The following is a 21,944-nucleotide window of genomic DNA, read 5'->3' as shown; positions in this document are numbered from 1 at the left end:
GTTTCTTCTGGGAAAGCCCTTTGCCTGAAACAAAGCAATTCTGGGTCTGAGCAAAAGGCCCTGAGTAAAATAAAAAAAAAAAAAAAAAAAAAAAGAAGAGTCAGAAGGCCTGGACGGAAGTCCCAGCATCAGTCATTTACCAGCTGAAGATAGTAACAGCTTGAAACCATGTTTTTTTAAAACTCTAAACCACCATACACACTATGTATCAGCTCAACCAGAATAATCCTAAGAAGCATGTTCCACGGATCGTGGATCTTGTCCACATGTTCGCTGCTCTCTATGATAAAAGAACCTGACGTACCCTTGCCTTGGGGCAAAAAGTTGGAGAAGAAAGTACGAGTCTAGAGACCTCTTCTTCTGTTTTCTATTCCTGCCTCAATCTCTCGTTGAACAGGTGCAAAATAAACACAAAACAGCAATTAACCCCCAACCTCCCCTCTCTGTATGAACTTAGCTATTGGGAGAAAAGAAGAGAAAGCAGGAAGAAAAACCCAAACCTCTCAAATCAATCTTCTTGAACAATAAAACGCATAGAATAGTCTAAGAAAGAACTGGGCTGATTTTTTTTTTTTAAGACCAAATATATACCACTAAGCACTAGCACTGAAGAATATTAACGTATTTTAAATTGACATCCTAATTATATTTTTATTGCAAAAGGTAATAATTAGCAAAAATGAAGCCTTCTGCTTGGAATACAGGGTAGTAATGGGAAATTGATGAAGAAAATACAAGTCACTTTCTGTTGATTACGAATGAATGTAATGGAAATAGAACTAATATTAGACTATGTGATTACCCTGCTTGTTTTAGTCCTTTATAACTTCCGCCTTCTAAATTCAAAGATTCTTTCTCTAATTTATGTCAATGCAGAACATTAGCTCTGCTTTATGCCCAACTTAGATGGAATAGGAGGAGGATTTCCAGAATGTATTAAAATGCTTAAAAAAAAAATTCTACCATTGCCCTATTATTGCAGGATACTTCATAACCAACGATGGTAGAACGCAACCTGAATTTTGGCCCGATGGAATTTTTTGAAATGGAGACATTTCTTTCTTGTCAGTAGCCTACTGCTTATAGATACTTTTGGGGTCTGGTAAGATGACTTCCAAAGGTGGCTGGCAGCGAGATCTATGGCAAGGGATGATTCAGGCTATGCCAGCCAGACCATCTTTTACTCTTACCTTTGTTAGGATTCCATCCTCTCGGTGATTCTTCTGCAGGACATGTTGAAGAGCTAACTGAATTTTCTGTTGCAGTTTTTCAATCTTTACCTTCTCCTGCAGCCATGAGCGATCTACACATGAAAAATGATACTTCTTAGTATTTCTCCTCTATGGTCTTGGGACACCCCAATTCCTCCTGACTCTTAGACATAACTATACCACAGTGCTGAGTTAGAGAACAACAGGCCAGTTTTACTCCTTGTTCAAAATTTGCTCCTAAAACAATGGAAAACTGATCTATGATCGCTATAAAACTGAGTGGTAAAGCTTTCCATTTTTACTGGTAGTTAAATGAAGGGCGAGTCCTCTCCTTCCAAAAGAATAGTCATTTAAATTGAAGGCCGTATTCACACAAGGACAAAAGAAACCATCACAGATGCTCAAATCTTTCTAAATTTTTTTTTTTAATGTTTACTTATTTTTGAGAGAGAGAGACATAGCACGAGCAGGGGAGGGGCAGAGAGAGAGGGAGACACAGAGTCCGAAGCAGGCTCCAGGCTCCGAGCCGTCAGCACAGAGCCTGACGCGGGGCTCAAACTCACAAACCATGAGATCATGACCTGAGCCAATGTCGGACACTCAACCGACAGCCACCCAGGTGCCCTGATGCTCAAATATTTCTAATAATTACATTTCTGGATAAAATACTCATAGCAATTTTGCTTGCCTTTCTGGTAAATAAGAAAATTGCCTTAGAATCCAAGGCAACTAAAATTGTCAAGAGAATTCCAAATAACTGAAGGGTTGTTAATGTGCAGTCTTTAGGTATAAGAATTCCAAACAGAAGATAGTAAATTTGCAAAGCAGATTATCCCCAAGAGGCAGTACTAGTTGAAAACACAGATAAATTCAGATCAACTTGTGGGTGACATCCTAAAGAATCTTAAGAAAAAGTAGGATGCTTTAAAAACCATGTTATCTTGAAGATTTGTGTTAAGAAGGGCAGCCCTTCTCTCCCAGAGCATTTCTTGTGTTATCAGGGGGTTAATTATGGACTGGGTTTTATTCAATTCGCATTAAAATTTTTTTTTCGTTCTTTCTTTAAATTTGATTTTAAAATATTTTTAATTTAAAAAAAAATTACATCTAAGTTAGTTAGCATATAGTACAATAATGATTTCAGGAGTAGAATCCAGTGGTTCATTCCCTACATATAATACCCAGTGCTCATCCCAAGGAGTGTCCTCCTTAATGCCTCTTGCCAATTTAGCCCTTCCCGCTACCCACAACCCCTCCAGCAACCCTATATGCTCTACATTTAAGAGTCTTTTATGTTTTGTCCCCTCCCCCCCCCCCCCGGCTTTTTATATTATTTTTGCTTCCGTTTAAACATTTTTTTTAAATTTTATTTAAACCCAAGTTAGTTAACATACAGTGTAATAATGATTTCAGGTCAATTCTCATTTCTTAAGATTTTCTCAGAATGGCACGAAGTCTTAAATACACATACATGTGCATGTGTGTGTGGGGGGTTGTTATTTGAAAAAAACTTAAGATTAGATTTAATAAGGGTGCCAACCTTTCTTTGTAGGCACCTCAATATTCTATAGCCATTAAAAGTTATGTGCCTTGTAAGAATTCTTTACCTGACATTTCATTGTCATTTGGTTCTTACCTGCTGACATTAGTACAAATGCAGAAAATAATGCAATTTCATCTTCGGTCAGGTGCATAGAACATAAACTCTTTCCAAATTCAAATACAAAGCTAATAAAGTCTTCACAACCTGCCAAAGTTAAAGACAGTTTAGGATTTTGGTTATTATCCTAGGAGAAAAACATAGAGTAAGATGAAGAAGGATGTAGTAGTTCAAAATCCATGGGGATAGTAATAACATTTCTACAGTTTAACAGTTTGAAATCTCAAAAGAAAAATTTGTTTAGCCATCATCACTATCAACACCATCATCATCATCCAAAATAATGACAGTGGACTTTTGTTGCAAGGTTACTATGTCATTAAGCACCACTCTAAAAGGTATCTTACTGCTTTACAACAGCTCTGTGAGAGAGGTATATTATCCCCATGTTAGAGGTGAGGAAACAGACTTAGAAGAATTATGCACTTTAGGTTATACAGGTAGGAAGTAACAGCCTGAAGTTCAAAGTCAGGCGGCCCGCCTTCAGAACCTGTGATCTTTTTTTTCTTTTAATTTTTTAAAAAGTTTTATTTATTTTGGGGAGAGAGTGAAAGAAAGACAGACTGCAAGCAGAAAGAGGGACAGAGAGGGAGGGAGACACAGAATCTGAAGCAGGCTCCAGGCTCTGAGCTGTCAGAACAGAGTCCAATGTAGGGCTCGAACCCATGAACAGGGAGGTCATGACCTGAGCCGAAGTCAGACACTTAAGTGACTGAGCCACCCAGGCACCCCCAGAACCCACTATCTTAACCGGTAGACTCGAATGGGCACAATCTAACTGAAACATTACATTCAGTGACTTTTTGTTTTCTACTGTATTTGATCTAAAGCACCCTTAAAAATGATAACAAATGACATATTATGGTGGTAAAAATCATTATAGCTATTACAGAATTGAAAACATAAAATGTGAAAGTCCCATAAAATAATAACCCATCCTCAAGAGATTAGTTAAGTTTGGTGTCTACTCTTTCTTTTGCATATTATGTATACATATTTAAACGGCAATGGGCCTTACTAAAGTACATAGACCTTCTATCATTTAACTGTTTTTAAAATCATTTAACAACATTATCTTGGATAGCGTTTCATTCTTCTTAATGATTACATCCCACTTCAAATTATAGAAATCTAAACTAATTAATTTTTATAGTACATGTCACAGTTTCACCTAGCAATACTTTGTTTCTATGATATTTGCATTTCATTCTTATTAATGGTTGTTATTGGAGAAGTACAGAAAGGGCAGACATTTAGCTATTTGCTTGATTTTATGTATCAAATCACATCCTCTCATTTACGTGAATAATGTATCCTTTGAAAATCTGGTTCTTAAAATCCAGAAGGGAACTGGAAAGTTAGACAATATAAATTTCTTCGATTTCCACCTAGATGAAATGAAACGCTAACCCTTTAAATGTAAGACAGACATGTGTGCATTTTCTGCAGTGACTGTAAAGTAACAGAAGTATAAAATCCTTTCATTTTTGTTTCCAAATAACAGCCTCCATTCCATGCAAAAGCTCTTTGGCGGGGTTCCCACATTTTCCTACGGCCACGGTTTAAAGACAGAGCAGCCAGGTTTCCTTACCCAAGGATTTGAAGACATCGGGGCTAGCATATTTCCCATCAAAGTACACGGTGTTGTTCTGAGAGTCGAAGGCACGGCACATTCTGATAAACACCACCTCTAGAGAACCTAAGCGAAGGCAGAAACGGTGTCGATTATTCTATCGTGGTGAAGACTCATCTAGCTTGAAGGCACGAATGTAGAGCCCCCTTTGCGATTCAGTGCAGCAGGGGCAGTATTTGGCAAAGGCTCCCTGTCACATCAGCTGTCTGTTTAAAGGGGCAAAGTTCACGAATGGAATTAAAGATGTGTGCTGAAGCTAATGAAGGCCTGTATTCCTGAAGACAGATGGAGTTACAAATTACTTCTCTGGCATTCTTCTGTCTTGCATTACAGAGTCTCAGAGTTGCCGGGAAAACGTATTGATTCCTATTTATTAAAACAAACCAAAAAACCAGGGGCGTACCTCTGAGTGCCACAAATAACCTTCCTAACAACTTACTGTTCGCTCCCGAGAGTCCGGAGTGGGAGAAACGAAACACACAGGTGACGGTAAGATGGGGGAATGCAGGTGTCCTTCAAATTAATTGTTTCATTCAGAGGAGAAGCAAAATGGAGACAGTGTTTCCCGCAGATAGCTCAAAACCCTTTAACAAGGACTCAGTTTCTGCTAAGAGAAACCCGAGCTATCATCGTTGGAGGAAAACTGTTCCCGACACCTTCCTTACCAAGCATTTCTTTAATAAGCGGGTGAAAGCAGGTTAGGAGGAGATCTCAAAATTCACTTGCAGAAAGCACATACCTGCTTTGAGAAGCACAATTTGATCATTTTGACACAGTTCCATAAATCCATCAATGCGTTTGGCAAACTCCACCACATACTGTATAGCCTCCGTGATTTTGATGGCACACAATTGCCACATCACCTCCCGCTGCTGTTGAGAAGCGAAGCACATTGACATACACGGTCACCCATATCCTTGACACACCCGTTTTAACTGTTCGTATTTTGTAAAATCCTTCTTTGGAAACGGATTAAACAAAGCTAGAGGATTAAAAATGAACATCTGGGTTCTAACGACTGCTTCCAAGCCCCTCTCGTCTTCTCCAGTTCCTCTTTTACCATCTTGGTGGCAAAGGGACGGGAGGAAGGTGTTATGAGCAGGTGAAAACACGAGGCAGGAAAGCAACACATGCCACTGCTTTACCCTTGGGCCTCGGAGAGAAGCAAGGTAGGATCTTCATTTTTTATTATTATTATTTTCTGTAAGTTTATTTATTTATTTTGAGAGAGACAGAGCACAAGCAGGGGAGGGGCAGAGAAAGGGAGACAGAATCCCAAGCAGGCTCTGCACCATCAGTGCAGAGCCCAATGCAGGGCTTGAACTCACAAACCGTGAGATCGTGACCTGAGCCGAAATCAAGAGACAGACACTTAACTGACTGAGCCATCCAGGCGCCCCAGTAGGATCTTCTTTTGAGCAATCATTTTACCTTGGGGAATTTAACACCACTTTACTGGGGGAAGGGAAGGAAAAGGGGAGTCAATTACATTTACTGTGCACCTGCTTTGAGCTAGATGCTTTATGACACCTTTGTCTTGTTTCATTTCCCCACGAACATTTTTCCGTTTCCCATAAATGGACATGAATGGTCACAGAGGTTTCACAGCTGGAGGTGTTGGAGCTGGGATTCAAATCCCAGCATCTCTGACTCTGAATCCCATTTCATAAGCCTTGCTGTTTCTTACTGCTTTCTGGTTTCCCTTTGTAACACTGGTTGGCCGCTAGCTCAAAGGCAAACAAACTGATGTGTTGCCGTTCTTCAACCTTTCCTGTTTACCTGCTTTTACATACCTACTCTTTAGTTACAGAGTATCAATACCCTGGATCTGTTACACTGCTCATGTGTTCCCCCGATCTTAGTTTAAGACTGTTTCCACCAATACGATGGGGGTGAAGGAAACACTGCATTAGAAGCCAGGAGTCACGGTCTAGTCCTGATATTCTCAATCCCCCACCATATGCCAAGGGTTGTTAGTTTCCTCATTTGTAAAATGCAGGGGAGGATTAGCCTGGATAATCTCTATCATCATTCCTAGCCCTACCTTTCTATAATTATTAGGAAAAACCACAGCATTTCCCTTTCCCACGCCAGAATGGATAACTGAAACTTCCCTTTCTCCAGCCCTGCCCTTCCATTCTGGGGGCTTGTTGATCAGAGTGTGTGAAGAAAAAGGCTAGAAGCAGTGCTCTCTGTCAGCATCACGTTGCTAGGTTCACTGGAGTTATGGCAATAGCTTCCAAACCTTGTTTTGTACACACTCTCTAGTGCTCTGGAAACACGAGGCTGAGATTATTTTATATCAGCTTCCAGAGCTTGAAATCTTGCACTGTGATATCAGGACAAATCTCAGTTCATTTGGGCTTTTGGACACTGCTTCCTCCAGCTCCCGTGGACATATGATAGGAGATATGTGTAAAGTCATAGCACAACAAAATCGGTTTGTTATTGCAGAAATTTCACACACTGGCATCTCAGTAAGACAAAGCCCCAAGTAGATGATCATCTCTAGGAGAAGGATTAAAAAAATTTTTTTTAATGTTTATTTATTTTTGAGAATGAGAGAGAGACAGAGTGTGAGAGAGGGAGGGGCGGGGAGAGAGGGAGACACAGAATCCAAAGCTGAGCTGGCAGCACAGAGCCTGACTCAGGGCTCGAACTCAGGGATGGTGAGATCATGACTTGAGCCGAAGTCGGATGCTTAACCGACTGAGACACCCAGGCGCCCCTCTAGGAGACAGATTTTTAAACAGACATCTGATATCTGATGAAATACATTCATTGTCTAGTCTGTTTGTGTTCTTGATCAGATCTCTAGCATAAACACCCTTCCCACCGTTGCCTCAATCCTGGGTAAAATTCTTCAGAGTATACCTTGTTTTGGTAGCTCTCTATCTCCTCCTGCAGAAAAGTCTGCCACGTTATCTGCTGGAGCTCTTCTCTCAAGTATTGGCAAGTTTCCAGATGTGATTTAGATATATTCTGTGCAAGGTGTTCTAAGGAGAAAACAGATCACAAACATGAAAAGCCAAGTTCTTCTTTGGATAATCAGGGTTTTCTGTACTTATGTGGTTTAAAAAGTAGTATGTACAAAGCAACATGTTGAACCAGTTTTCATTATCTTTACATATTTAAATGAGCAATTTGGAACTATTCTGTATTTTCGAACATGAAGATGAAGGACAGGCAAAGCCAATATTTAGCAATAAGTCTTGGGGACTTCAAAGACCCTCCTGACCTTGACCTTCTTCTGTGGCCTTACACCGTTTGGGAGTGAACAATTATTGACCTGGACAAGAGTAGGAAATGACTGACACAGCCTCTTCTTGGCATTTTTATGAAGACACATCTGCTGTATACATTGAGCTCGGGAGGATTTCTCTTGAAAAATTGGGAAATGGGATGTTTGTGTGAAAACAACGATTTCTTTCTTTTATTTTTCCAGCAACTAGCACAAGTGTTACCGAGGGCCACTATGCCATTACACATAACGTGGCGGTTAAGAGATGGACTCTGGCACCAGACTGCCTGCGTTTGAAACTCAGCTCTTGTATTCACTAGCTGTATGACCTTGGGTAAGTTACTCAATGTCTTGGTGCTTCGGTCTTCTCATTTGCAAAAACAGTACCTATTTCAAAGAGCTTGTAAGAATTAAATGAGTTGAGCACTTAAAACAGAGAGGGTCACCTACTATGGCGCTACATAAACATTTGTTCTTATTATACTGGAATATAGGCAGTCTGAAGATATTAAAAGAAATATATGCCAAAGAAATTTCTCTAGGAACTTATAATCTGGTGAACATGTATGCACACGCTAAAAGGACAAGTCAAGACATTAGGCAATTCAGCATCAAGTTGAATTATATCAGAAGAGACAAAAAGATCACAAGCACTGTCATGGACGGGAAACGTGAGGGGAATTAGAGAATGGTTCTTGGCAGGAGAGGAGCATGTGACGTGGACCCTGAAGGATGAGGAGGGAGGATTTGGCAGGCAGAGGTCAGTGGTGCGAAGAGGTGGGCCGGTTTCGCATTCAAGGGAATGACAGATGAAGGAACAAATGATGGCATGTGCAGGAGACAGGCAGATGGGCTAAAGTGATAGTATCAAAACAGAAACACGAGTATGTAAGAGTCCAAATTCTGGAGAAGCTTGAATATTAGGAATGTGGGGTTGGACCTGCTTCACAGAAGGAGTCCGCAGAATTCTCAAGGTGGAGCAGACACACTGAGCACTGTATCTGGGGAAACAGAACAAGCAGTTTTGTGACTGGTGGATTGGAGCACAGGCTGGAGGCCTGGGCGTCATCAGAAGGCTGCTGGAGTCCACAGGGAGGGACTAAGAGCGTGCAGTAGGTTGGTAATAAATGTTATGGAAGAGAAGGATGATGAAAGTATTTTAAAAGAACAGACAAGATTCCATGAATATGAAACCATACCCAAAAGCGATCCCCTTCCACGGTCTTGATTATGTAATAGGAAAGCCCTTTAAAAAAATGGTGCTGAGTGAAACCTTGGCAATCCCAGTAAGAATGTCTGTTTGGAAATTTGTTACTGCTTTCATTAGACAGAATCAGACTTGTTTGTGTGAAAGCAGAGTGGGTTCACCTAAGTGAAGCTTGAAACCAGAATCTCCTTAGAGACTGAAACACAATAAATCTTAACAGTTGTATTTGGCAACACACAGACACAAACACAACATAAATGCATATCATGAAAACAAAACAAAGAAAAAAACTGAAGTGAAGAGACAGAGAGGCACTGACCAGAAGAGGGAGAAGCCGATAAATGATGTGTCATAGAATCAGTGAAGCTTATGGAGAGAAGAGGGGAGTAAAGACAAAAACAATGAGGAGCCAGAAACAAGAAAATGATTGTGCAAATAGTCCAATGATTTTTGCAGATATGAAAAAAAATAAAGTGTTTGCAGGGAAGCCAGAAGACCCTATGAGGTAAATAATGGGAAGAGACTCATAGTATTCCCTTCCAGATCATGCTTCTTTTCCAGTTAATATGGTCAGCATCTTGTTTCCCTTCATCCCCAAAATTGTTCCCACCCCTCCCTGCCCATCTGAGCTGACAAGGAATGGCGTAATGTACACATCGAGCCAGTAGAGGGCAGTGCCTGCATTCTCACCAACTGCCTTTGCTTACAATTCACAGTTGATTTGGCAAGTGTAAGATTTCAGACACTACTATTTTTAAATCTCCATTTCAGCAAAGGACAATATGGTCAGACTGAGTAAAAGTTAAGTTAGTGTGGTCTCTTAGAGAAACACTCTGGAAGGGTTAGGAGACCTGGTTTCCGGTGTCAGTTCAGCAGATAACCCACTTCGTGATGGGCAAATCCGTTCACCTTCTCAACCACAATGGTTTCCTCAACACAGCTAAGGTCTAGGTACTTCAGATAGAAAATCCTGACTTCTCAGTCACAGATTTTCATAGCGGGAAGGGACTCTGGACATCGCCTGGTCCACCTTCTCCTCAGTTTATAGATAATGACACCATTAGTAAGGATGATAACAGTTAATGCTTATATAGCTCTATGTGCTAGACCCATATATATAGACACATATATTCCGAATATACAAATTTTCTTAATCTCCATAACAACCCTAGGAAGCAGGTGCTAGTATTATTGCCCTCTTACTGATGATGAAATCAAAAGCGAAGTGGCTTTTCCAAGGCATCACAGCTGGCAAGTGGCGAGTGATTCAAACACACACAATCTGGCACCAGAGTCTGTGCTCTTAATCTTTCTATTCTGCAGGCAGGGAAACTGCAGCTTGCAGAGGTTACGGGACTTAAAATGGGTTGTACAACCTATAGCAAAGCTAGGACCATAAACCATATGAGCTGACTTTTTGACTAGGGCTTTTGTCCAATAATTGTCTCTTCTGCACAAGGCTTTAGTTATCAATTATAGTGACACGTGCAGCTAGCTTTTTTTTTTTTTTAAATGAACGTAGGTTGTTTATCTGCAATGTATAATTCAGGTACTAACTGTACATCAAGGGCGAAATTTCCTAGCCAGGAATGCAGATGTATTTCCACTGAAAGTCATGGATTGTAGATACTATTGTTGAAAGATAGAACTGAGGTTAAGATATGTCAATTTACAATTTCTTCTCCAACTGTAGAGCTGGTTTCATCTGTTTAAAATCTGATGACAAAATTTCGCCTACAATGAAGTCCGGAGTGTTAGTTAAGATAGTAAGACAGGAATCAGTATGTTGTACAGCTGAAACAAATATAACGTTGTATGTTAACTATACTGGAATGAAAAAAAAAAAAAAAAGACAGCAGGACTTAAGGCCCCAGAGGAAATATCAGGGAACCCCAGGTAGCTATGAAGAAGGAGCAGCAAAGTCTTTGGCCACTTCTATGCTACCCTTAGCTCCTCAAACTATTTTGTACATGTAAATGGGGAAGAAAATTATAACCCAATTATATTCTTTTCAAACAAATTCTTGCTTAGTTTTAGGTTTGGGACTAACCCTAGTGATAAGCTAATTTGAGTCATTCTGGAAAGGGCCACAGTACATGTGAAAAAGCCCTAATTTAGGAGAGCATGGAGAACATAAGAGGCTACAGGGCTCCCAGACGGCAGAGGGAGGTGACAACTGTGGAAGAGGACATGGACGTGTGGGGTCAGGGAGAAACGGCTTGGCCATTTGTGGCCCCACTTAGGTATTAGCGCACATTTAGCCCCAGGGCCATATTTAAGGGCAATGCTTTGGCTAAGCCCTATGGATTTATTCCAGAGTTGACTGTTTGACAAGCAAACAGGACAGATTCAAATGTATTTATGATAAGGTGGGAGCACACCGAAAGTGAGCCAGGTCAGTTTTCATGATATCATGTCAGCTTTCAATCAAATGCGTATTCATTTCTGAAAATTTCACTTTCATTACAGTCCTGCTTAAGTCTCGGCCAGCCAAGATTTCACGACAAAAACGGAAGGTTTTTGTTCTAGTTCAAGAAAAAAATATCAAACCTACCTCTGCTCAGCTTGGCTTCTAGTTCAGAGGTTCCTCTGTTAATCAAAAGAGCTGTGATACACCTTTAATGCTGTTCAGTGGTTAAAGACCGAGCTTAAAATGTCCCTGCTCTTGAGGATTTAAATTTAGACCCATAAAGAGGTGCTTGTGTAAAAACCGTAAAGAACATTCAATTTGTTCTATTTGGAGAAAGATTTTACTGGAAATATAAATTTCACTTAAAATGTTTTATGGGGTACAGAGGTGGAGAAACCATCTAAAGAACACAACCGTTATTTCTGTGAACTAAGAATGTCTGTGCTCAAGTCAGAACCTGCTGGTTCTTTTCCATCTGAAGTCTCCATTCTCTCCTCGTGTTAACTTAGTCACCTCCACAGCAACTAATTGAAATATCCCAAAGGACTGCAACCTTGTGTGAAGAATCGCAGGGAGGAGCACATCAAATTCTAGAACTGCAAAGTTTCTAATCAAAGTTTCTCTAATAACAGTGTTGTACCTAAAAATCGATCACATATTATAACGAGGGTTTTTAACACAACTTCCTTGAAATAGCAAGTCTTCCACTGCCTATGTTATCAATATGGCTAGGTCACATTTCCCAAAGAGCAACAATGTCTCACAGGAATTAGGAAACGACAAATTTTGTTTTGTTTTGCATGGTGCGTCTTCTTCTATGAAATATACCAGTGTTGTCACCAATATCATCACCAAACCATTTTGGCAAATAAAGACGCCAATTTCCCTTTAACATTTATGGAATACACCACGGTTGCAAAACCTAGATGCCAACAGGAGCTGGGCAGTGATAGAAAATGGGAAAACACGCAAAGGTGTTAGGGCCTATCTGGGGCCAGCTGCTTATTCACCGATACTGGTCCAGTGTACTCAGATCATTTTTTTCCTCTCACAAGAAGCTGAAAATGTGAACTTCTAGGCAGAATTGTCTAGGTTTAAAATTTTAGCAACCGATTCAAAAATCTTACAACTCTGCATGCGTATGGACCGGGCTCAGGGTCAAAAAAACATGCGTATGGACCAGGTTCAGGGTGTGGGCTGCCGTTTTTATGACTCCAGGTATAAAGAAATACCTGGAATACAACTAAAGAAAATAATGAATAAAATTAATGGGGCTGTTTCCGGAGTTTATAGCCTCTGTGGAATTTAAAGACCGCTTTAAATCTCTGAACCGAGATGCTGTTCCCTCTCTGATACTGACAGGTCAGTGCGTTTCTTTGATATGCGATGGGAAACAGGGCATAGTCAAAAGCAAAGGGGCAGCGTGAAAATCTGAAGCGGCCCATATGGTAAGGGCGAATTTCTCTTTTAGTACCATTTAAGTACCATAACTTATTACGGGAAAGTCCAACATATCCCACTTATCTGGAAGGGAATGAATAATGCATCACAATGGAAACATGGAGGCCATTACCTAGTTCTGCCATGGACACAGTTGGGGAAGTCTCTCCATTGGTGAAAGAACAGTAGGGAAAGAAGCCTGATGCTGGTGTGTAGTCACATATTGGTTCTGGCTTGATTCCGTTGATATCAAGACCTGACTGGTCTGGGGAAGGCTGTATGTCCAGGTAGAAGCTGCTGACAGCAGAGTCTGCCTTGCTCCCCTCAGGGGTGTGCCCATCAATGTAGTTGCTGAGGTCCTCGTGAAGCTCTGTCAGCCCGTTGGCCGAGATGTTGTAGGTTGGAGTCAGCGGCTCAGCCTCTCCGGGCTGCTGTTGGTGGTCTCGCTGCTGCTGCTGCATCCGGTGTTTCTGCACTTCTGCGTACAAGCTGTCTCTCTGCTTTTTGGACATTCGGCCAAATTTTACAGCTGGAAGAAAAAAGCCAAACCGCACCATATACAATATGTTCTTCTTTATTATTCTCTCCAGCATGCTTCAGGGGTTCCTTTTAAGTCTCAGACAATCTCAATCAAAAACCACATAACCACAGAGTGAGGACATGATCCAGGGGTGAAAGCAGTCCCACCCCACACAAGCTTGCCGGCTCCACATCCCAGAGGAGCAAAGTTTCAGAAACAGACCTAGGACTGGCGGAAGGGCAATGACCACGTATGTTTTCCTGCTGTCACATAACCCTACGCCCAGTGGGAATCACTGACAGGTGACTTAATGGGCTTGTTCATTCTCCACCCATGCAGCCTGCCTAGACCACATCTTTCTCTTCCCAGGGTTCAGACCAGTGTACAGGGATGCAGACTCATAGAGGTACAACGAGGCACAAGCAGCCAAACTTCAACTTTCATTCATTTCACGCATTCATTCATTTGCTCCTTCCCAATCCAATGGCCCGACACTGGGGCTTTGCTGAGAGACCTAAACAGACTGGATGAGGCCTTTGCAATTCCCTGAATTATATCTCTGAGTCTATGTGACCTAAGAAGCCCCCCTCATCCTTCTGGGTCATGGTGACCCTTGTGAAACCCTTGGGCCCACCTTTAAGTGACTTTCTGCTGTTTAGCCTCCAGTAGAAAGAGTACTGGAATTTTGGGAAGGGCAAACAATGCGTAAGATCCCTGTTGGGAAAATTTGTGTTTGCAAATTTCTCCTTGCCATGTGTCCCCATATTTGAAAAAAGTTTTTATGTTCATTTATTTTTGAGAGACAGAGAGACAGAGTCAGAGTGTGAGCAGGGGAGGGGCAGAGAGAGAGGGAGACACAAAATCTGAAGCAGACTCCAGGCTCCGAGCTGCCAGCACAGAGCCCGAAGCGGGGCTCAAACTTGTGAACTCTGAGATCGTGACCTGAGACCAACTGAGCCACCTAGGCACCGATGTGTCCCCATATTTAAAGTAGAACAATGCGTGTAGTAACTATCCAGTTTATTCAGAATCCCAAATGATCTCTCTTAAAACACCAGATAATTGATAAAAGGAACCCTACGATTTCCTGGTCTGAACTCTCCCAGTAACCCATTTATTTGTTAGCCTGATTCTTTTTTTTTTTTTTAATATAATTTATTGTCAACTTGGCTAACATACAGTGTATACACTGTGCTCTTGGTTTTGGCAGTAGATTCCCATGATTCACTGCTTACACACAACACCTCGTACTCATCCCAACACGTGCCCTCCTCAAGGCCCATCATCCATTTTCCACTCCCCTCTCGTCTTTCCCCCCATTGACCCTCAGTTTGTTCTCTGTATTTAAGAGTCTCTAATGGTTTGCCTCCCTCTCTGTTTGAAACTGTCTTTTTCCCTTTCCATTCCCCCGTGGTCTTCTGTTAAGTTTCTCAAATTCCACATATGAGTGGAAACATAGGATATTTCTCTTTTCTATGACTAACTTATTTCACTTAGCATCATACCCTCCAGTTCCATCCACGTTGCTCCACATGGCAGGATTTTATTCTTTCTCATTGCCAAGTAGTATTCCATTGTATATATAAACCACATCTTCTTTATCCATTGTCAGTCTGATTCTGTGTATGCAGATAAATCCTCTGCTGGAGGGACTAAGATCTACTAATTGATTATGGTTACATTAATACCCGATTAGGTGGATGAATGCACCCATTTGGCTATCATTATAATACTTGGAGTTTCGGGGCAGGAGACAAAATAGATGGAAGTGAAATTGGGATCCAGGGCCACTACCCAGACCAGCTGGGAGATTCATTTTCTGCCAAGGAAGACATGTTGTTCCTTTTCACATAGGAAACAAGGGAGTGGGATCCCGGTCACTTTCCAGTTTCCACGACTCAGGTAACAAACTTGGGTGGGGCTGGTTAGGCAGCGATCAAGCTGTTCTGAGCTCTAGGTTTCAGGCCTGTCATTGTATAAGCCCCAACATAATAGAATACCCAGTGGGACGGATAACCATAGGTACGCACACAACTTGTGATCTTAGCCTACAAGTTCACAAGAGAAATGCCTAACTTTGTCGGTTTAGTGCCATCGGAAGATGAGATCTGCAGAGCTGCCAATCACAGGAATTTCTGAGAATATAAATTCTGTGACTTGCATCTTTTCATGCCCCAAACTTTCTATTTTTTGTTCCCACACATTTTTATTCCTACACAGGTGCCATCCTGTGCACCACTACTGAAGGACATCACAACTTGTGCCTGGGCAGGCCTATGGGCCCCAAGAACATCTAATTAGGGGGAAAGACAGGCTTTCAGAATGCCTGCCCAGCGTTCTGAAATATTTTCCACACGCTGAAATTCCACTGAAAGAGATGTTTCCTTCAAGGGATCTCTTAAGACAGCCAGCCAGCCTGTATATTCATAAAAGTGTCCATTATATTTTCTGCCCAGTTTCCCTGTTTAAGAATAACTGTCTTGAAATCTGGGGTTGATTACTCCATGTACATAAGACAGTTTTACAGAAAGATCTTGAAATGTTTTACAATTGAATGATGGCCTCTATTTTTTAACATACTTTCTTTTAAGGAAAAAAATTTTTTTGTCATTGAGCCATGCTTTGTACTATTTTCACACATTCTCTAGGTACAAATATATGACTTTTTCTTTTGTTTTGAGATATATTTTGATTTGCTGTTTGATTTCTTATTTGGCCCACTGCTTGTGCAGTAGTGTGGTGTTTAATATTTATATATTAAATACTGAATATTTACATAGTAGATTCTCCGGCTTTGTTTTATTATTGATCTTTAGTTTTGTACCATTGTGGTTGGAAAATATACTTGGTATGATTTCAGTCTTCTTAAATTTATAATATTTGTTATGTCTCTTTTTATGTGACTTATCCAGGGGATTCTTGAAAAAAACGTAAAGAAAATGTGTATTCTATTTTTCATGGATGGAATGTTTTACATTTATCTCTTAGAACCACGTATCCTAAAGTATGCTTTTAGTAAAAAATGTTCTGGTTGAAAAAAGAAATAATAACTTTAACTGGAGGTACTCTTAAAGCCTATTGGAGGGTAGGAGGGAAGACGGACAGGTTAAATAGACAATAAGTATTCAGGAGCGCACTTGTCATGACGAACACGAGGTGTTGTATGGAAATGTTGAATCACTATATTGTACACCTGAAACTAACCTAGCACTGGATGTTAACTACACTGGAATTAAAAAAAAGTAATAAAAAAATTTTTAAACTCAAATATATGACTTTGGTATGTGATTCAAAACACCCAGTTAACATAAAAGCTAATTCATTCCAACTGCCAATAAGCTTACTAGTGTCAAGCACGTGATGATTAGCTCTGGCTTATATTTCTTACTGGGGAAAGTGCCTATAAGAGGTATATTTATTTAGGTCCTCAGATGACATTTACCCTCAATCAATTCATCAACCTGTAATGTCTTAAATGTAAAAAATCTGAAGGTGTTCTGACCACACCTGCTTCTCTTCCATGCCACTCCCACCCCCAGCTGACTCCAATGGATTACAGAGGGGGAAGTAACTGTTGCGGAACCCAAAAAGCCACGGGAGAAGGTGGGGTGGTATAGGGGAGGGGGAGGGACAGAGGGGACATCTTTTGGCAGATCTGGGTCCAGGTCTCAGAAGGCACTCTCACAAGCCCATGCCACTCTACAACTCAAATTATGAGGGCTCACCATCTCGAGACATCCCTACGGCAAGGCATTTCTGCAATCGACAGTGTTGGCAACGGTTTCTACTGGTTCGATCAATCAAACAGTTCTTCTGACGAGGACAGGAGTAGGTGGCATTGCTTTGCTGACTTCTCCTGAAAAAGCCCTGTGATTCAGTTATAAAATATAAAACAGGTTAGTGTCAGTTTGAGCCGTATGATACTAAAGGCAGTATACTAAGCGCTGAGCAGCATTAATGTTTAATGGAGAATTAAAGTTGTAGCAGAATGATCCAGGAGACCATTAATGAAATTAAAGTCACTTCTTTTGCTTGGGTAAAACTGATCCCCAGAGCTTAATCCTCCGTCCCTTACACATGCGAAACTTTCTTTAACTCCAACAGATGGTTGCCTATTCGAAAGGCATAGGATTAGACCCTGTTCTCAGCTTCTGACAAACAAACCATGTGCTTGATGGATCGGTACAAAGTCACTTATATTTAACCTTTATCTCCAAAATATTTTTAGTGGAATAAACACAAAACACTTCTCTGGGATGTCCAGAGATAAGGAAAACGCTGCCTCAGTGTAACTCATGGTGGCTGTAATCCTGCTACCGCGGGTAATCTCTACTAGCCCACTGAACTCCACCACACCAGGCATCTTGCATTTCCTAAGACAGAAGCTACTGCCCCCAAGAACTTAAATGACATTTGGATGGATGACCTTGGTAGATCAATCAGAATGGGAATACTCCTTAACCTCTGACAGTGTGGAAATACCACGTGTTCAGGGTTATGGCCTTAATTTAGCAAATCCAACCTGATGTTCATCAAGTTCCACTTATTTGTTAAGCACCATTTTCGGAAATGAGAGGGTATTCAAAGATGCCAAAGGAAGTACTGATCTCAAGGATTTCATTCATTCATTCATTCATTCATTCATTCATTTTTGCTAATTTTTTGAGCTGGATCCTCACTATGTCATTAATTTTCAGTGTTTATCATTTTCCTAAAGCTGCACATTTTCCTTTTTGTTATGTTTTATTTTTTTTTAATTTTTAATTTTTTTTTAACGTTTATTTATTTTTGAGACAGAGACAGAGCATGAATGGGGGAGGGGCAGAGAGAGAGGGAGACACAGAACCGGAAGCAGGCTCCAGGCTCTGAGCCATCAGCCCAGAGCCCGACGGGGGACTCGAACTCACAGGCCGTGAGATCGTGACCTGAGCTGAAGTTGGACGCTTAACCGACTGAGCCACCCAGGCGCCCCTTTGTTATGTTTTAGAAGTAACCCACAAGTTTTGCTATGTAGCATTTTCATTACCATTCACTTGAAAACATGCTCTAATTTTCCAATAGATTTCTTCTTTAATATAATATTTAGAAGCATATTTCTTGATTTCTAAACATATGGGGCCGTTGGTTGTCTTTTTCTTGTTGGCTTATCTCTTAGTGGTTTCACAAGCTAGGGAGGTAGTGAAGAAAAGGAAGGTAACCAGAGTCATTTCTATGATGTAGAGCCATGAAGGGTACAAAAGAGCATTATTATCCTCAAATCCTTAATGTTAAAGATACATGACCTCAATAAAGGGGACACAAGTGGAGAGGGGAGAGGTAAAATCCGGAAAAACTGACGGAGTAGTGAACAAACTGACAAATGTACTATCCCATCAAAAGATTTTTCTGGAGGTCAATTTGGCAGTTGTATCAAAATCCTTAAAAACATGTCTATTTATTAAATTAGTAATTATCGGGGTGCCTGGGTGGCGCAGTCGGTTAAGCGTCCGACTTCAGCCAGGTCACGATCTCGCGGTCCGTGAGTTTGAGCCCCGCGTCAGGCTCTGGGCTGATGGCTCAGAGCCTGGAGCCTGTTTCCGATTCTGTGTCTCCCTCTCTCTCTGCCCCTCCCCCGTTCATGCTCTGTCTCTCTCTGTCCCAAAAAACAAATAAATGTTGAAAAAAAAATTTAAATTAGTAATTATCTTTTAGCGAATATATTAAAAAAAATTTTTTTTAACGTTTTATTTATTTTTGAGACAGGGAGAGACAAAGCATGAACAGAGGAGGATCAGAGAGAGGGAGACACAGAATCTGAAACAGGCTCCAGGTTCTGGAGCTGTCAGCACAGAGCCCGACGCGGGGCTCGAACTCAGGGACCGAGATATCATGACCTGAGCCAAAGTCGGCCGCTTAACCGACTGAGCCACCCAGGCGCCCCAGTAATTATCTTTTAGCGAATATATTTTAAAGGAATATTAAGAATGGTACAAAGATTTATCTACAAGGATGTTTATCATACACAGTATCTGTTATATCAAAATAATTTAGAAAGATGCTAAATATTTTACATTAGTGAATTGGAAAATAACTGGATATCCATACATTCAGAAACCTTTAAAAATGGAATTTCAGAAATACAAATACCGACTCGAAAAGATGATAAAAATAAACATCTTTCTGTTTATCTGCACTTTCTGAATTTTCTACAATATGTAGGTGGAAATGTATACGAACTACTTGGGAAGTGCAATCTAGTACATCTGCTTTCTTTTGTGACAGGTGGGTGACTATGGATTAAGTCAATAGGTATGATGGATATGACCTTAGTTCCCACTTCTTCGTTTTGGAAGTCAACCTGGGATGGGAGGGGGAAGGGCACTGACCTGTCACCTGCTCTTGGCTCTCTGCCAAACCACTCACTAACCTAAACATGGGCAAGGCTGGGGATCCCGGGTCTCAGACTGTCTGTCTGATATGCTTTAAATCTCCCTTATTTTGAGTCTGGCCTCTTCTGTGAAGCAATCTCTCTTTTCTCAAAAAAAAAGCTGTGGGCTTTTTCATTGTGTGTGTGTGTGTGTGTGTGTGTGTGTGTGTGTGTGTGTGTTTTTTCTTCTGTGAAAAGGAAGTGAGAAGAAGTAAAGCTTTCTTTGGGACTTAATGGAGAGAATTCAGGAAAATATAAATGGTAACAGAGGCAGATAAGCCTTAGAAAGAGATAGATACCGAGAGGTCACCTGGCTAGGTATTCAATTTGTCTGAGATGCATAATCTCTGTCAAAGCTGAAAGGTGTCTATTTCTTTCTTGAGACTACTACCGCTCAGACCAACCCACGTTCGCTGTCACCACAGGTGCCTAGGATCAGGAATCACTTGCTTGTCCTGTAGTCGAAGCTGAATTTTGTTGCTTCACAGTTAACCTGCTCCATTTTGTTCCATGATCATCGAATACGGAGAAATGTCTGAGTGATCTCCTTTTTATGTGAATGGAAGCAGTACTTGTGGATGGCCACCCTACTTCCCAATGCCGTGCCTGTAAACCAAATCACAGCATCTGTCACCTTTCTCTTCCACCTGAAGTATTTCTTCTCAGAATCCTCTCAGGTTTCTCCACTTTCTTCAAAAATATGAAATTCAGAACTAGATACAGCTCTCGAATAATGTTCGGGTCATTAACAAAAAAGGATGCCACTTTTTAGTTTGCACTTACTAAATTCAAATTCGTATCAACCATCACTAGTAAGTTCCAGAATGCTTGCATAGAAGCCATCAATTTGCTCTGCTACCAGAGAACTCTGAGAGAGGATGGTGATGGTGATGATGATGATGATGATGATGACTGAAAAACTTTAATGAGTACTTGTATTAACCATATGTTTTTATTCCATACTTTTTATGCTTTGACATCTCGGGGCCTTGTGACCCAAGGAGAGATTACATTTCCCAGGGCTAGCTAATTCTTAGACATCTCAAACAACTTGCCTGGGAACACACTCTTCATAGGCAAACCAACCAATCCAGAGCCCGTATACCCAAACACCTCCTCTATAATGCTCTCACACTCTGGGCCACTAGTGCCCTGACCAAATTACCCCAGGACCAGGTACCAGACAACTAGGGCAGCCAGAGCTGGCTAAAATTATGAAAACTAGCCAATCTTAAACCTGCTTATCCCGCCCTGCCCATTCCTTTCTAGGGAAAATCACAACAAGGCTCTTGCCCACATTTTCCCCTTGCTGCCTCTACCCCTGACTGATCCTGGTCCTTCCCACTGTGGTCCCCCCTGCATGCCATGCTGCACCTCTTTTTCCTAGGGACCTGTGAGTATAAAATCTTCATCCTTCATGACATCTTTGCATCGAAGGTATTGTTGAAACAGTGATTATGTGCTTTACATGGATGACATCATTTAATTATAACAAGGGCAGTATGAGGAAGGCATCATCAATTCCTTGGTTTTAGGTACAATGACTTGCTCAGAGCTCCACCTTTAGCATGGGGTAAAGGCAGGGGATGAATGCATGTGGCTTAATTCCAGAACTCACACTTTCATTCTTTTTTATTTTTCTGCTTCCCTTGCATGTCAAAAGGATTCCCACTTGCTTGTTCTCATAGAGGGCAACCATTAACTTAGGCAAAGAAACAGATATGACTAAAGCAGCAAGACTGATCTACTCTGAAATTGCTGTTTTCCTTCAGGTTAGCCCCTTTAGCAGACGAAAGGGCACTGCCCAGGCATTTTACAGATTTCTCTTCCACAGTCACCTCCTGATGTGGGTTAGAGTCAGATGAGAAAACCAGTCCCATGATCTCACAATTTCCCCTCATTTCTGACCAGAGGATCACGTCTCCTTTTATTCACCTTATTTAGGTCTACATTACTTCGGCTTACTCGGAAAACAAAACAACAAATAACAGCAAACTTACTTCAAGGACACTGAATCATTAAAGACATGTACCATTAAAGATGTCTGAGTAATTATGCCATAAATCGCAAGGAAAATCCATGAAGCATTCCACATGTGCTTTGAGCAATGGCACTGAGGCTGGAACTAATGTCTGGCTTCCACGCTACCAGCTTGGAAAACAACTATACTTCTTTAGATGTGTCAGCTTTGAAGGGATTGGGAAAAGCAGGCAAGC

At 41.1% G+C, this 21,944-nt stretch overlaps 1 protein-coding gene across 4 annotated transcripts in view; it reads right to left on the bottom strand.

Moving 5' to 3' along the window:
* The window catches only part of RORA (RAR related orphan receptor A), a 718,773-nt gene that overhangs the window by 9,989 nt on the left and 686,840 nt on the right, over positions 1 to 21,944 (bottom strand). For all 4 annotated transcript variants that reach the window (XM_023255280.2, XM_045060706.1, XM_019832321.3 and 1 more), the window contains 7 exons: positions 17,048 to 17,189; positions 12,936 to 13,331; positions 7,379 to 7,500; positions 5,244 to 5,376; positions 4,463 to 4,570; positions 2,848 to 2,958; positions 1,191 to 1,303 (listed from right to left, as the gene is read on the bottom strand). In XM_023255280.2, coding sequence (XP_023111048.1) covers positions 1,191 to 1,303; positions 2,848 to 2,958; positions 4,463 to 4,570; positions 5,244 to 5,376; positions 7,379 to 7,500; positions 12,936 to 13,331; positions 17,048 to 17,189 — 1,125 coding nt within the window. The remainder of the gene's footprint in view (positions 1 to 1,190; positions 1,304 to 2,847; positions 2,959 to 4,462; positions 4,571 to 5,243; positions 5,377 to 7,378; positions 7,501 to 12,935; positions 13,332 to 17,047; positions 17,190 to 21,944) is intronic.

This window comes from Felis catus, chromosome B3 (genome assembly GCF_018350175.1).
Source record: "Felis catus isolate Fca126 chromosome B3, F.catus_Fca126_mat1.0, whole genome shotgun sequence".
In the NCBI taxonomy this organism is placed as follows: Eukaryota; Metazoa; Chordata; class Mammalia; order Carnivora; family Felidae; genus Felis; species Felis catus.
This window is presented reverse-complemented; position numbering and strand designations above follow the sequence as displayed.